Source organism: Pinus tabuliformis, chromosome X, assembly GCF_031772625.1.
Source record: "Pinus tabuliformis cultivar Carrire ecotype Pingquan chromosome X, CPIR1, whole genome shotgun sequence".
Lineage (NCBI taxonomy): Eukaryota > Viridiplantae > Streptophyta > Pinopsida > Pinales > Pinaceae > Pinus > Pinus tabuliformis.
The window spans coordinates 551960711-551975973 of record NC_142308.1 but is presented as its reverse complement, the minus strand read 5'-3'; the positions used below and the strand labels follow the sequence as shown (position 1 = coordinate 551975973).

The 15263-nt window shown below is 41.2% G+C and overlaps 1 protein-coding gene across 1 annotated transcript in view; it reads right to left on the bottom strand.

The window, feature by feature from the left end:
* The window catches only part of LOC149141186 (uncharacterized), a 270365-nt gene that overhangs the window by 17354 nt on the left and 237748 nt on the right, over positions 1–15263 (bottom strand). The window contains exon 6 of the mRNA XM_089446867.1: positions 14974–15138. Coding sequence (XP_089302993.1) covers positions 14974–15138 — 165 coding nt within the window. The remainder of the gene's footprint in view (positions 1–14973; positions 15139–15263) is intronic.

Below are 15263 nucleotides of genomic sequence, written 5' to 3'. Positions count from 1 at the left end.
GAAGACAAAGCCCAAGCAAGAGTGAAAGAGCAATCATCGAAGATAGTTGGGAAAGGACAAAAGGCTCAATGGATTCCTCATCCCTCTTCAAATTCACCAAGTGTGAAGTCGAAGCAAAGAATATTATCAGAATGGCGCAGCGGAAGCTTCTAATGGCCTACCTAAAGATCACTTCAATGGGAAGTCCGGATCTAAGGGTAGAAGGAAAGGCAGATGCCTTGTTTGTAATAAGTTCGGCCATTATGCGAAGGAGTGTCCGAGGTAGGGACACATCACTTGATGATGATAACAATCATTCCAGGGGCATCTTCAATGATCGAAGGAATCACAGGTACCACGGCAAAGGAAAAAAGGAATGCAGGTCATCAAGGAAATGGCCGACTCTTCAAAGAAAGCAAGGAACTCCAGGTATGAAGAATCAAATGTTGTTTCTGATAAGATAGAGTATTATCTTATATTGGCCCTCTCCACTACTTCTCCTCTAGACTCTTTGGGAATCTAGTTTATTGATTGTAGTGCTTCAAGGCACTTCATCAAATAGAAGGGTGCACTCTCTAATTTGGTAGAGATGGAAACAATCGTGGGATTATACTTTGATTCAATGCCACCTATCCCGGAAAGGGTGTAGGGAATGTTACCCCTCAATTGAATGAAGGTAACTCGATTCATTTACGAGAATCTCTTTATGTACCTAATCGCAAGAAGAACCTGATGTCCATTTCGGCAATGGAAATCAAAGGTTTCAAGGTGGCATTCATCGATGGAAAGGTATGTGTTTGAAAATAGAATTTTCAAAGTGCTTTTTCTCATGGGTTCAAGATTGGCAATTTGTATCAAGTTGCAGGATGGTCCATTGGGGACCATGTTAGTTGACACATCTCATCTATAGCACCGGAGGTCTACTTATTATGGGGTTCCTACCTGATGAGAGTCAGATGGTGACAGGGATGCCTGAATTCAAGAAGAGCATGAAGGTACATGTTCGAGATGTACCGAAGGAAAATCTTACAAGGGGGCCATTCCCCTCATATAGCAGGTCCATAGGTTTGGAACAACCCGAGGGGTTTGAGATTCATGATCGGGAATCTCATGTATACAGGTGGAAGAAAGCCCTCCATGGCTTGAAGCAAAAACACCCTGGGCTTAATATGAGAGGATTGATAGTTGTCTGATGAAGCTAAAACTCACTAGGAGTGAAGCCGATCCAAACCATTGCTTGAAGGTTGTGGATGATAGACCTCTCATACCGGCACTTTTTGAGGACGACCTCTTTCTGACAGGTGCAGACCCTCTCATTTGCAAAAGTAAGAGGGAGTTGGATTCTGGATTTGGAATGGTTAACTACAAGCCCGTGACTACCTCGTTGGATCTTAACTTTCAAAAGTTATGTGGTAGGGATGCCAGACCTGATTTGGGAAATGCCTCTGAGTTTCATAAACTCATTCTAGCATTGATGTTCTTGGTGAACTCCCGTCCAGATATATGTTTTGCAGTTAGCATGTTGAGCTCATATATGGTTGAGCCTCACTAGATTGGTGCCAAGAATCTTCTGAGATATCTTTGAGGCACAATTCTCATGGATTGAGATACACTGTCGGAAATGTGAAGCTGCATGACTATTTGAATGCTGACGAGCAGGCAGTGTGGAGGATTGCAAGAGCACTTCTGGGTGCTAGTTCTCTTTAGGTTCTACCCGATATCCTGGATGAGCAAGAAGCAGAATACGGTTGCTTTGAGCACCGATGAGACCGAATACATAGCTACGAGTATGACCTCGTGTGAAGCTGCCTGGTTATGGAAGCTCTTCAGTGAGCTATTTGTACACATGATGGATACCACCATGATCTTTTGTGTCAACCAGAGGGGGATTCGATTGTTGTGGAATCTCGTATTCTATGATTGCTCCAACATATAGACATCAGATACTACCTTATCTGGGATATGGTACATCGATGAGCAAGAAGGCTCCATCGCATTGGGACTGATGTGCAAGTTGCGGACATTCTGTCGAAGCCTCAAGGAAAGGTCAAATTTGTGACTTTCCAGAATGACTTGGAGTCGTTGAGAGACCCACTTATGAGGATCCTGTATGATGCATGCATTGAGCACTGGGAGCTTCAGGGAGCTTGGGGTACTTCTTGGAGCGACAAGCGACCATACGGCGACTCACCCTCCCCTAGTGGTGCGCTGTGTACACGGTGAATGGTTCAACCTTCCCCTGTGATACCCCGTGGCGACTTATGGACAGGATGAGTGGTTCTCCTGTCAAGGAATCCTACCCATGTACTCTGGGACTCATGGGAAGTACCTCTCATTTGGCCAATGAGTAGGGAAATGGGGTTAGGGACCATAGTAGTACTATCGATGGACACATCGGTGTATCTACCGTACTCCCTATGCTAGGATGACCTACATCGATCTGGGATCAATTGGAACTGACTTCGGGTCAATAAGAGTGATATAGCTCACTCTCTCTTGGAACTGATCTGGGATCAGTATGAGTGGTTTGAGACACTCCCTCTTGATATTGATATGGGATCAATGAAATTGACTTCGAGGTCAGTAAGAGTGATATAACTCACTCTCTCTTGGTACTGATCTGGGATCAGTAAGAGTGGTATGACACACTCTCTTCATATGGGATTGACTTCAGGTCAGTAGAGAATGGTATGAGACATTCTCGATCAATTCTTCTTCTTCATGGTTCAGCAAAGTAGAGCAGTGCAGGGCACTGATGGCAGAGATAGTACAGTCTGGCAGATGGATCAGCAAATGGAGTTCTCCCTAGTTGAGAGGGAGTGTTAAAATTGGCAACTAGGGCCAAACTCCATGTGGGTCATCTTATTTATGGCAGCTGATATTTTTCTTGGATCCCTCTCATCGAGGTGTAGGATTGATCTAAAGATCATCCGAATCCAATAAGTATTCATGGAGATATGAATTTATTTGTGTTATGGGACAATTCGTCAAGGTCGACCAGCAACCAAATAACCCCCACATGTGCTCAACATTTTAGTATAAAAGGAGATGACTTGAGAGTCATTTCACACTCACTTCACTCTTGATTTCTCTCCACTCGCTTTGGGTTTTAGTGGAAGAGAAATCTAGGAGAGGAAGCCCTAAACGCAGGAGGAAAGAAGCCTAAGCATGAAGGCCATAACGCAGTCCTAGCACAGCCCTAGCCTATGACAACTCTACGCATGATCTAGAGGACACAGTCATGTTAGGAAGAAGAGAAGCCCTAACACTATCAAGGAAGATAGCCCTTAGATGCTAACAAGGAGATGCCCTCATCGCAGTAAAGAAGACCCACATACGCTGCCCTAACCTAGCTGATCTAAAGCCTATTCACGCTACCCCATACGCAGGCCTATGATGCCCTAGCCGCAAGTCCATGATGTCCTAGCTGCAAGTCCATGATGCGCTAGCCGCAAGCCACTTCAAGTGACTGAATTGTTGGATGGAGGGCCAAGGATCTAGGGCCGAGAGGGCAGGCTGCTAGGCCGAGTAGAGGAGGAGCTAAATGCTGGAAATTAAGTGACTGTTTGGGCACGTTGAGGAGACTGAAAGCTACAGCAAGCTAGGCCACAGGCCATAGCAAGCTGTTGGAGTTATTCTAGGGTTGTGTTGAGGTGGACAGACCCTCAAGAGGACAACGTGGTATGGAATAGCCTCTCCTAGGTTGGCCGCAGCACTAGAGGGCTAGTCTTGCTATCTGATAGTGGGACAATAGTGCTAGTAATGTGAAAGCATAGTGCAGCAAGCACCTGGGACAGCTATGGCAAGCATGGTGCAGCAAGCACCTGGGACAACAGTATGGCAAGCATGGTGCAACAAGCACATGGGACAGCAGTGGCAAGCATGGTGCAGCAAGCACATGGGACAACAATATGGCAAGCATGGTGCAACAAGCACATGGGACAACAGTGGCAAGCATGGTGCAGCAAGCACATGGGACGGTAGTGGCAAGCATGGTGTTGCAAGCACATTAGGACAGCAGTATGGCAAGCATGGTGCAGCAAGCAGTGTTTTTAAAACCGGAACCGGTGACCGGATCGGTCCACCTAATGAACCGGTTTACCAACCGGAACCGGTCTAACCAGCACTGGTTTGGTCTAAACGAACCGGTTTTTAAAAAATACATTAAATAATTAATTTTTAATGAAACAAAACTATTTTTAAGATGTAAAACCATGATTCCAAGCCAATAGAGACAAAATATGCAAAGTTTGCTCATTTATATACCATGCAAAGGTGAATATATCAAAATGGCACCGAGTGCAATACATATCATCGACAAAATAGCAAAATACATAAGAAATGAGGCTCTAAATGGCCTATAAAGTCCAAAAACAATGCTGCAAGCTATGAGGCCATTGGCCTACTACAAGTCTACAGTGTACACATGATCAATCATCAAGTCCATCACCACTACTAGACACAGGATCATCATCAGGAGCTACATAGACATCATCTAGTTCAGAGTCTGAGGATGCCTCTGCCTCATCTGCAACATCAGTATCAATGCCACCAATGACAATAGAAGTGGACCTAATGGAAGCACGAGTTTTTCGACCTGCACGACTAGTGCCTTCCATTGGTTCCTTGCCTTTCCTTGATGCCGCTACTGATCCTGGTTCTGATGCCGCCACATAATCTGCCTCATCCTCCGCTAAAGCCATGTCGATATCAAAATCAGCCTCAAACACAGGATCTTCAGTCTCCTCCACCCATTCTGATGTTGGATCAATATCGTCCAACACAATGGGATCTAGATCAGGTGATTTGCTCATCATTTGGTTCCTCCTCAGTCGAAGGTTGTATTGCACAAAAACAAGATCATTTAACCGTTTTTGTTCCAAACGGTTTCTCTTCTTCGTGTGTATGCGCTCAAAAACAGACCAATTGCGCTCACAACCTGAAGCACTGCAAGTTTGACTGAGGACTCTAATTGCAAACCTTTGCAATTGAGGACACTGGCCACCAAATGACTCCCACCAATGTGCTGCAAAGAAAAAGACAATAATTAGTAACTTAGTTTATAATTTGAATTGTAAAGAACGTAAACAATTTTAACTTGAAATGAGAAACAAAATGGAAATTGGAATTGCTTACCTGGTTGGTCCACATCTCTTGCCATCTTTGCCAAGTTTTTGCCAAAAGTACCACTTGCTTGATTGAAAATAGTAAGCTGTCTATGTATTTCCAACTGGTCTACATGGTTAGGGACCATGCGCTCCAAGCAATCAATCAATCCAGCTCTGACCTCCCCATCATGCTGATCTCCTAGCCGATTTTTATAGTGATACCTTGGGTTCAAAAAATACCCGGCTGCATGTATAGGACGATGGAGTTGATTGTTCCATCTGTTATCAATGATCTCCCATATACGGCCATATTTAGCTAACCTGTCATTGTAAACTGCCCGTATCTGCTCCTTTGCCTGATCCATAGCTTCATAAATGTAGCCCATGGCCAATCTTTCCCCATCCACCAACCTTAGCACCTTAACAAGGGGCTCGGTAATTTTCACAAGCTCTACAGACCTTTTCCAAAAATAAGTGTCTAACACTTTCTTTTTGGTGTCTTTTCCATCTGGTCTACGAGCCCACCGAGATTCAGACCATTCTTCAGAGGAAAACATTTTCTGCAAGTTTCTATGTTGACCATTGAGACATTGCAACGTGAGGAAGTGAGTTGCAAATCTCGTAATTGCAGGCCTAACAAGCTCTTTGCCTCCAGTGTGTTTCCTCATTAGGCTCAATACCCATGAGTGGTTGTAAATGTATTTTGTAATGCACTTGGCATGCTCTACAGTGTTTTTTACCCACTCCACCTTGCCTATATCCTCAAGCATGAGGTCTATGCAATGTGCAGCACATGGAGTCCAAAATATGGTCTTATATTTGGCCTCAAGCATCTTTCCAGCAAGAACATAGTTTGAGGCATTATCAGTGATGACCTGCACAACATGCTGCTCCCCAACTTCCTGAATAATGTTATCCAAAAGCTCAAATAGAAGGCTTGCATCCTTTACCCTATCAGATGCATCAACTGATTTCAAAAACATGGTTCCTTGAGGGCAAGAAACAAGGAAATTAATGATAGTGCGGTTCTTTCCATCGGTCCATCCATCTGACATAATGGAACAACCTGTTTTGAGCCATGACTCTTTAAACTCAACCAAATACTCATCAATGGAAGATATCTCTTTTTGCAAAAGAGCTCCCCTCAAGTCATGCATACTAGGGCCTTTGAAGCCCTTTCCTACAGCTATAACAGAGTCCCACATAGCTTGGTAATAAGGTGAGCGAGCAGCATTAAATGGGATATCTGAATCATACCACCATCTAGCAATGTATTGGTGAGAAGTTTCTTTGCATTGTTTTTTCCAATGCTGATCCAAAGTGGGTTGAGAACTTGGCTGGGAGGAAGTGGGATTAGATTTAGAAGAGGCAATGGTGGCAGAAGATGAGAAATAACTTTGGATGTTTGGTCTCTTTGTTCCTTTTGATGGTTGGCCAACTCCAACAGAAGGATGAACATAGTGAAAGGGGTCATTGGTGGAAGGGATAGAAGTGGAGTCTTGAATCTCATAATCATCATACCCACTCTGTTTCAAAACATTCATGGTTTCCATTAATTCCCTCTTCCTTGCAATTTCATCTTGGATGGCCTTCTCCCTAGCCTTATCCTCATAAAATTTTTCAAGCTTGGCAATGTATTCTGCCCTAATAGGACCTAACAGTTCTTTTGGTGCATCACATGGCTTTACTTGGCCTCTTACCCCAGCGAAGTGTTGTTTCAACCTAAGAATACCCCCACCTCCAATAGATTTATGGCATAATTTGCATATCATTTTTCCCTCAATTACATCACAATGAACCCATGCACTGTCCTTTCCTTTTGGAGCCATGTTTGCTTGAAATAATAACAATTTGCAAATAAATCTGCCATTTAAAAAAAAAATTGCAGCTAAGGAACATGGAAAGCCAATGATAAATGTAGGAAAAAAAATGCACATGCAAGCTACAAAATTTGATAGCATAGAGCTAGAGAGTTCATAGGCTTAGCATAGATGATAGATCATTGAAGTGAGAAGTTTATAGCACAAAAAAAATAATTCATGGACAGCAGACTCAAATGAGGAATTATCAAGTGCAAATCCTTACCTGGAAATGCAAAGTAGCTCCCTTAGCCTCCTCTTGATGATGGCAACTCCACTGACAGCTACACACTATCTCCAAAATAGCTCCAACTCCAACTCCAAGATGACTACTTCAGCAAAAACTCCACACTCTCCAAGCTCACAAACAAACTCACAAACACTCCAAATCAGTTGTGTGAGACAAATGAGAGTGAGAGGGGTGTCTTATAGCAAGTGTGAGGGTGTTTTTGGAGGGAAAATACCTTTCCCTCACCCCCAAAACCCCTAAACCACCCTCATTTCCAAAAACCGCTGCGCTTTTTGCTTTGACCGGCGGCCTGTCCATAAACCGGCCGGTTTAGGACGGAACCGGCCGGTTTGCTATAAACCGGCCGGTTCCGCCCTAAACCGGCCGGTTTTTACCGGTTAGGGCCTTTTTTTGGGCACGAAGGGGTCTAAACCGGGTTAGAAGGGCCGGTTCGGACCGGCCAGGCCTCCAACCGGCCGGTTAGACCGGTTACCGGTTTTCTGGGCCGGTTTTTAAAACTATGGCAGCAAGCACATGGGACAGAAGTATGGCAACATGGTACAACATGCCACATGGGACAGCAGTGTGGCAACATGGTGCAGCAATGGCACATTGGACAACCATGGTACATGATGTAGTACAGTGATGGGTACAGTCATGGTTAGTGAAGCATGACGAGATGCAGCATAGTGATGATGAGTGCAGCGTGGTGCAGCACAATGAGGTGCAGCATGATGATGAGGAGCAGCACAATGATAGGTGCAGCAAGGCGATGGAGTCACCTTGGAGAATCAGTTGAAGCAGCATGTCTTCAACTGAGTTCACCTACCTCATGTATCATCTTCTTAAGATGATCTATGCTCTTATTTAGATAAGTCAAAGTGTTGACTTTTGTTATATATGTACTATCTCTCTCTCTCTGCTAAACTATTGAAAAACATATAAGAAGAATTGATCAAGGGTTTCCCCACATTGGGGTTTGTCCCTGGCTAGCGCCACATCTTGTGTCCTCTTGTCTTGGCTTGTCTTCTGCGATTTATGTTTATGTTCTATCTGTAATTTACTATTACGCTGATGTGATTGCTAATTTGGAAAAGATATTGAGCTAACTTTGAAAATTGAAATAAATTGCTCTAAGCATAGAACATACCTACAATTAACAATTGGTAGTTGTTTGATGAAGAAGAACAATAATAATCTAAGTAAAGAAGATCGTAATCTAAAGTTGTGAAGAACACTCACAAGCAGTTACTAATTAAAGAGAAATCACCTAATGTTAATGCCCTAGATTTCTCAACATGGTATCAGAGCTAAGGCGACAGTTAAGGAAGGGCATCTAATCTAAGAGACACTCAAGGATCGAGTTTCAAGGAAGGCATCAAAGCAAAGTGAAGGATCTACATTGAAGAATCAAACCCTAGATCAAAGAAGAAGGTCTACTTCAAGAGAAGTCTTGGGATCATCAAATAATCAAGGCCAAAGCCTTATTTCTACTCAAGGCAAATAGATCTACAAATAAAGGCAACTAGAAGTCTACACCAGCAAGAGTATTGGATCCTATAATCTTTAGCAAAAGACCAAAAAGACCCTCATCAAGATGAAGAGATCTACAAGGCAAGGCAGCCCAAAGTATAGAGAAGCATTTCTAGGACTAAGATCACATCATCTTGGAGATCCTAGAAGCATTTATGATCTGCATTCATTCACTACCAAAGAAGTCGAAGTAGCTTGAAGGCAAGAAGCCATTATCATCTTCAAAATCTATAAGGCAAGCTGCCTATCAAAGCAGCAAGGATCTCATCCTTATCCGTGAAAAAGATCATCCAAGGAAGCATCAAAAACATCCTCATCAATCACCCTCAACAAAGGAAGCTAGATCTAAAGGCGTAGATATCATAAAAGGAGCAATCTCCTTTATTGAAGAAGCGTTTTTCATTTGGAAGAGGATCATCCAACAAGAGCACTAACACATCTTCTTCAACCACCATCAAAGTGATCAAGTTGAAGATTTCATCTTCACTTGTCAAGAAAGTATCTTTCATTCTATAATCAAATTTGGTAAACTTCGTTTTGCAAGGAGATCTATACGCTGGTTGGGTCATCGAAATTTCTTGCATGGAAAAGGAGGATAGATATAGTCCTCGAAGAAAGTGAAGTCGTTGAACATATCAATGAAAAGGTCTCCTCTGAATACATGGAAAGGGATTGTTATGAAAGGCCCCCTCATATAGCAGTGTTGGAGACATCAAAGAGATATATAAGATAAGCTGGTAGAACTATTCTCTGAAGATGCGATAAAGAAGGTCACATCACTTAAGATTTGATCTACACATATTGAAGCTATCGAAGGATAAAGGGTTATCTTCATAAGATCTCAATTGTAAGATCTGGGAGAAATAATACTCATTGTTCTAAATGCACTAACTAATGAACAAGGTAACAATGTCTATGAGGATAAGAAGGCTATCCCATTCAACAACTAGTGGTTTCTATGCAAGATAGAAGAAGATAGGTTGAGGGCAAAAGTATTCAGACATTTGTCAAAAGGAAAGAAGAACATAGCTAAGATTCAATGCTATGAGCACTACAGGAAAGATTGTCCTAAGTTCAAGGGCAATAACAAGAAGAATAGAGAAGAAGTCCATTTCACCGAAGAAGTGGAGGAAGTTGAAAGAAGGAAGTCCAAGGAAGAGGAAAAGCATTAGAAGTAAGAGCTCGTGACATCACCATAGGAAACATGAAGGATGTCTGATAATCAACTATGAAGGATATAGCTCTTGGGAACCTCATTGGAAACTTAAGGAAAGGAAGAAGTCATCCAGGACAAGTCTCATCATACATCAAGTCAAAGGGAAACATCTGTTGGATAGGGATATGCGAGATCCTCAAGATTCTCTGATGGAATCCTCATCGGAGGATTCACCGATCTAGAGAGGAAGCTAGTGTTTTCATCAAGAACTCCAACTTGTGGAATTCATGGGATGATGGTATGATGACATAAGAACGGGTTGAAGATCTTTTCAATCAACGAAGTTGGTGAAAGAAGTCGAGATGACCTAAAGGTAAATAAGGTATGTATGCTTGTAATAAATATTATAAAGTCATGTTGTATGGTTGCAGATAACATGGATCGCTACTCTATTTTGAGAAGCATGATCAAAAGGAAAGGAATCTCCTCCTATGAAAGGTTGTCGGAAGGCATGGGTCACACTAGATGAAATCAACATAATATGTCCTCATATGAAGTATGAGGTGGTTGACTACAATTGAGGAACTCTGAATGAAAGCTCCTGGGGAATGAAATGTGTGAAGAAAGGAAGGAAGAGATCGTGAGATATGCATCCATGGTAAAGGAAATCAACATCCGAAAGACCAAGAAGATTTGACTAGGAAATCTCCCAGAAAGATATGAAGACTCTAATAGAAGTCTGGAAAAGATGGAGACCCTTGATAATGGATATCTTTGGGAGATATGTCAACATGTATGCAGGATGTTGATGCAAATTGGAAGATGTCATGATGAAAGACCATCACAAAGGTAATTTTGATTTAAGTGTTCATTTCTTATTTTTGAACAAATATCTAGATGGGCTTATGTAGGGCTACTGAAGGGAAGAACTATGAATGTCTTCCATGAAGAACCATGTAGAAGGATGCAAGAACCTTCTAGAAAAGAAAGCCTGATGAAGGTAGCATAACATGAAGAAATGCCAGATGAAGACTGATGGATCACTTTCTGATGAAAGGAATAATGACATGACTGATGGATGAAAGTGATGGATGGTCTGTGCCCTATGAAGAAGTCCCAAAAGATGAAGACTCCACAACAAAGAAGAAATTCATGACATCGAAGAAAGGAGTTCTTCAAGCAACTGGTTGTCCCATCATCTCCACCTGAGGAGCTACTGAAGGTCCCTATTTTGAGAGGGAGCCTGGAAAGTTTCTTACTTGGAAGAAACTTGGAAATTCCTAAGCCAAGAGGGAGCTTAAGTACATTCCTTGTGTAAGAATGAGTAAATTCCATTAATGGAATAGATAAGTCCTCCCTAATTGAGAGGGAGAGATAGACACATCATTCTGGTCTTCACCTAGGAAGACAGAATGAGAGGATTGGGTAATCATTTGGCATCTGATACTCTTTGAGGATGAGATAGGGCATCCGAGAGAAGAGTAGTCATGGAGGACCGATATTCTTTGAGGGTTGGGGAGTCCAAGATAAGAATAGTCCTCATGGAACACACCCTGAGTACCCGAGTAGGGTATGTTCCGAGAGAGACAATGATGAGAGTGTCTATAAATCATTAGTCTCGCTAGCATTGAACTCATATCTTGTGGAGAGATAGAGTTGTTAGTCAAGGCCTTGCTATGTAACAATGTTGGTTGATATGATGCTAAACAAATGGGTTACCAATATGATTCTTCTTATGAGAAATTCTTCAGATTGAGAATGACCAAGTACCATTATGAATACCTCCCTAGTTAAGAGGGAGTGTTGTAAAATGTAACTAGGTTCGGTCTTCATAATGACATGTAATTATGATCTTTGTAAATGATGAAAAATAACAAAATAAAGTTATTGTTAGGCTTGCTTCATGGGTTTCATGAGCAAGAGATTTTATTTGTTAGTGGCTCCCATTGAGAGCCTTAGGATTTATCATTGAGTCAAAGAGTCAATGTCATGTATGAAGAGCTCTTCTTGAGCATGTGTCAATTGTATATAAGTCTATATAGCCCTCCAATGACAAGCACACAATCCTCTCTTCATGTCGGCTTCAAGAAAGGATAAGAAACTCATGTTGGCTCACATTACAAGGTGACACATCTATTCAAAATGACAGGTCGGCTTATATTGATGGGCAAATGAGTATATATAGGCGTGTAGACAATCTGCATTTCCACTGTTCAATAGCTCGGATTCTCTGAGATTTAGATCACAGAAGTCAAGTTCGGAGAAGGTATTGAAGGGGCAGCGAAGGTCTTTTATGATAAAAGGAATGCAAGGACTTTTCAAGGGACTACAAGGAAGTACTACCGAAGTCACAGGCTCAAATGTATCTCTGAAATTTGGGTAAATAACTACAGTGACTAGTTCGGTTAGCAAGGAGTCAAGAAGCTTGGATATAATCACAGTCAAGGAGTTCGATAGCACTACAGTCCTGAAGTTTGGATTTTTGGAAGCCACATATCAGTAAGCCACAGAGATTCGGTGTTCACAGTATGGTGATATGACAGTAATGTTCACAGTATGGTGATATGATAGTAATGTTCACAGTATGGTGGCTACAGTTCGATAAGAGATGATCTCAGTTCATAAGCGAAGAAGGTCGAAGTGGAAGAGGAGGAGTCTAGAAGAAGGTTGACTATTAAAAGAACTTGTGTCTTGGTCTTGGAGTGGCTAATAGGTCAAGGGTCTTGGTCTTGCTATTCGTCAATTGGAATCTCTATAAGAAGAATTTGTGCGGGTTTTTCCTCTCAAAGAGTGAGAGGTTTTGGCCCTAGCTCATAGCCTACATTCTGTGTCTCTTATCTATTTATGTTTATGCATTGGTAGTTGTTTGATGAAGAAGAACAATAATAATCTAAGTAAAGAAGATCGTAATCTAAAGTTGTGAAGAACACTCACAAGCAGTTATTAATTAAAGATAAATCACCTAATGTTAATGCCCTAGATTTCTCAACACTAGCAACCTTCACTGCCTATTGATGTTGCACTGAGACAATTCGCACTTTACCTCCAAATTGGACTGGAAATCAAACTGTTGTCTCTCTACAATTCGCATTGCCAGCTAGGCCTACGCAAATTTGGTTCTTTGTGCTTTAGATCTCCCTCTAAACTGCACAATCTTTGCCTTAAGAGCTTCTAATATGATCTTTAACTGCTTTGATACCATGTGAAATGTCCACGTGTAATAAATTGGATATTTATCTTCTAACTGCTACAGTTTATTTGTCTTCTGAATTATTAATTCGACAAATAATGATAAATTCACTATTGCAATCTTCACAATAAAAACGTTGCAGAATATAAAAAATAGAATTGAGAAAATATACACACATGTAAAAATATGACATGGTTTTTTTAGACAAAAGTCCCTGGAAAAACCCAAAGGGAAAACTAGTGTAGCAGATGAGGGTTTTATTAAATTATCTTCAGCGATTTAGGAAATTACAATTGGATGACTTTCACTAGCAATCCTCCGACAAATACTGATCTCTACTAGCAAAATAATCTGAAGACAATTTGTCTCCCTCCACTGCTCGGTCTAGCCTCTCCTAGCCTGCTCACACTCTCCCTGGCCACTCACATTGCAACCCAGAATGTGCACTGCCTACCTCTAGATTTTCGCATAGCCTCTTGGAATTCGTCCAAGCAAGTAAATCTGCCTTCTACAACTACCAGACCAACTCACTCTACCTCTGGGATATTTGATCCAGCCACTGGCAACTGAAACGTGGTCTCTCTAGCGACTTGCACTGGATAAACTGGCTAACTCGCACTACTATTTTGGCCTCCTTCTGCAGACAATTTGGCCTCCTCTTCCTATCTCCCGGACACTGGAAAATACTAAGGAAAAATCTCCTCTAGGCTCCTGCTCCCAAAACTTCGTTGAAACCCTTGCCTCCAACGCTTCCCTAGCTTCAATTGTGCCCTTGCTGAATAACTACAACTGGGTAGTCGAACTGCTCACAAAAGACTCGATGCTTTCTCCAAGCCCTTCAAGCTACTTTTATAATCTCTCATTGGAGTCTCAACGGCCATGATCACATCTCAACCAATGGCTAATATCAATTTGACTTCATCAATAGAAGTCTCTAGAGCAAAATCGAACGAACTTAATTAATTCACTTTAATTAACAAAATTTCCTAAGACTTAGGAACTTTTTAATTATTGGCTAATTAATTTAATTAAGGTGTCTCCAAGTCTTTTTTTGCAAAACCTTTTACGGGTTTTGGAGATCTCGTGTTCCTTAGACTCTTTGACATCAAAGAGACTAGAACACCTATCCGCTGCTACCCCAAACAAAAACTAACAGTACTTGTGGGCAACCTACCTAAGTGCCTCTAGGATTGCACTTTGTTTGAGGACTTGAATATCTATAAATGCAGGTCTTAGAGGTAACAAAGACAATACCATTCCGATGAGCATTTTTTGACACCCTTTTCTATGGAAATCATGGAAACGCTTTATTTTTTCAGTTTTCTTCTTTTCTCAATTTAAGGTGTCAGTTTCTTTAAAATAAATAAACCATGCAGGAGACCATTAATCTTCCTAATATACATAAAAATATTTGCCTCTTCCTAACTTGAATGAATGGAAGAACTTAAGCATATAGATTCATAAACTGAAATATGAATGCAGCAGCTGAAAGATATAGAAAGCAGAAAGATATGAATATTAGAGCTTGGTAGTAGCAAAGCCCCATAAAAGAACACAGGTTTCAAATTAAATATTATATAAAAAGCAATAACTAAAATTCTTAAACCATTAGGAAAACCATGATGTTTGAACTACTGGCGAGCAAAACAAGCAAACAGTGCAACATCAAAAGCAACTAAAACTTTGGGAAGGGAAAGTAGAAAATTCAATTCTTTTGAGAACAATCTGGCAATTGTAATTTGAGTAGCAATTGAATTTTCTGCACTGCCAAAAACTTTGCCAGCAGAGTAAAAAAGCATCTCTAGTCATGGGGATGGTGCTCATTGCGAATGTAGTTGTTGTACCTATCCATTAGTCTATCATCTGAAATAAATCTGTTCTAAAGAAAAATATTAAATAGCTTCAAGATTCTATATTACCTCTGATATTGCTGATGACAGAGAAGACCAATAGACAGTTGGATTCATGTACTGAGATTGACCAAGCCAGTCCATAGTACTTATTCTCAAAGTACCTTTGAATTTAGCAGATTTTATTGTATCTACCCATCCTTGTTCATCCGTTTGATAACTAAAGACTGAAAGCTATGCCAAGGATAGACAATGTGAAGGTAAGTGATAAGATTGAACAAATAATGCTAAAATATCAGAAAGATGACAAGAAGAAATCAAGGTATCTTTATCCCTGAAAGTGATGGTTATAGTAGCAA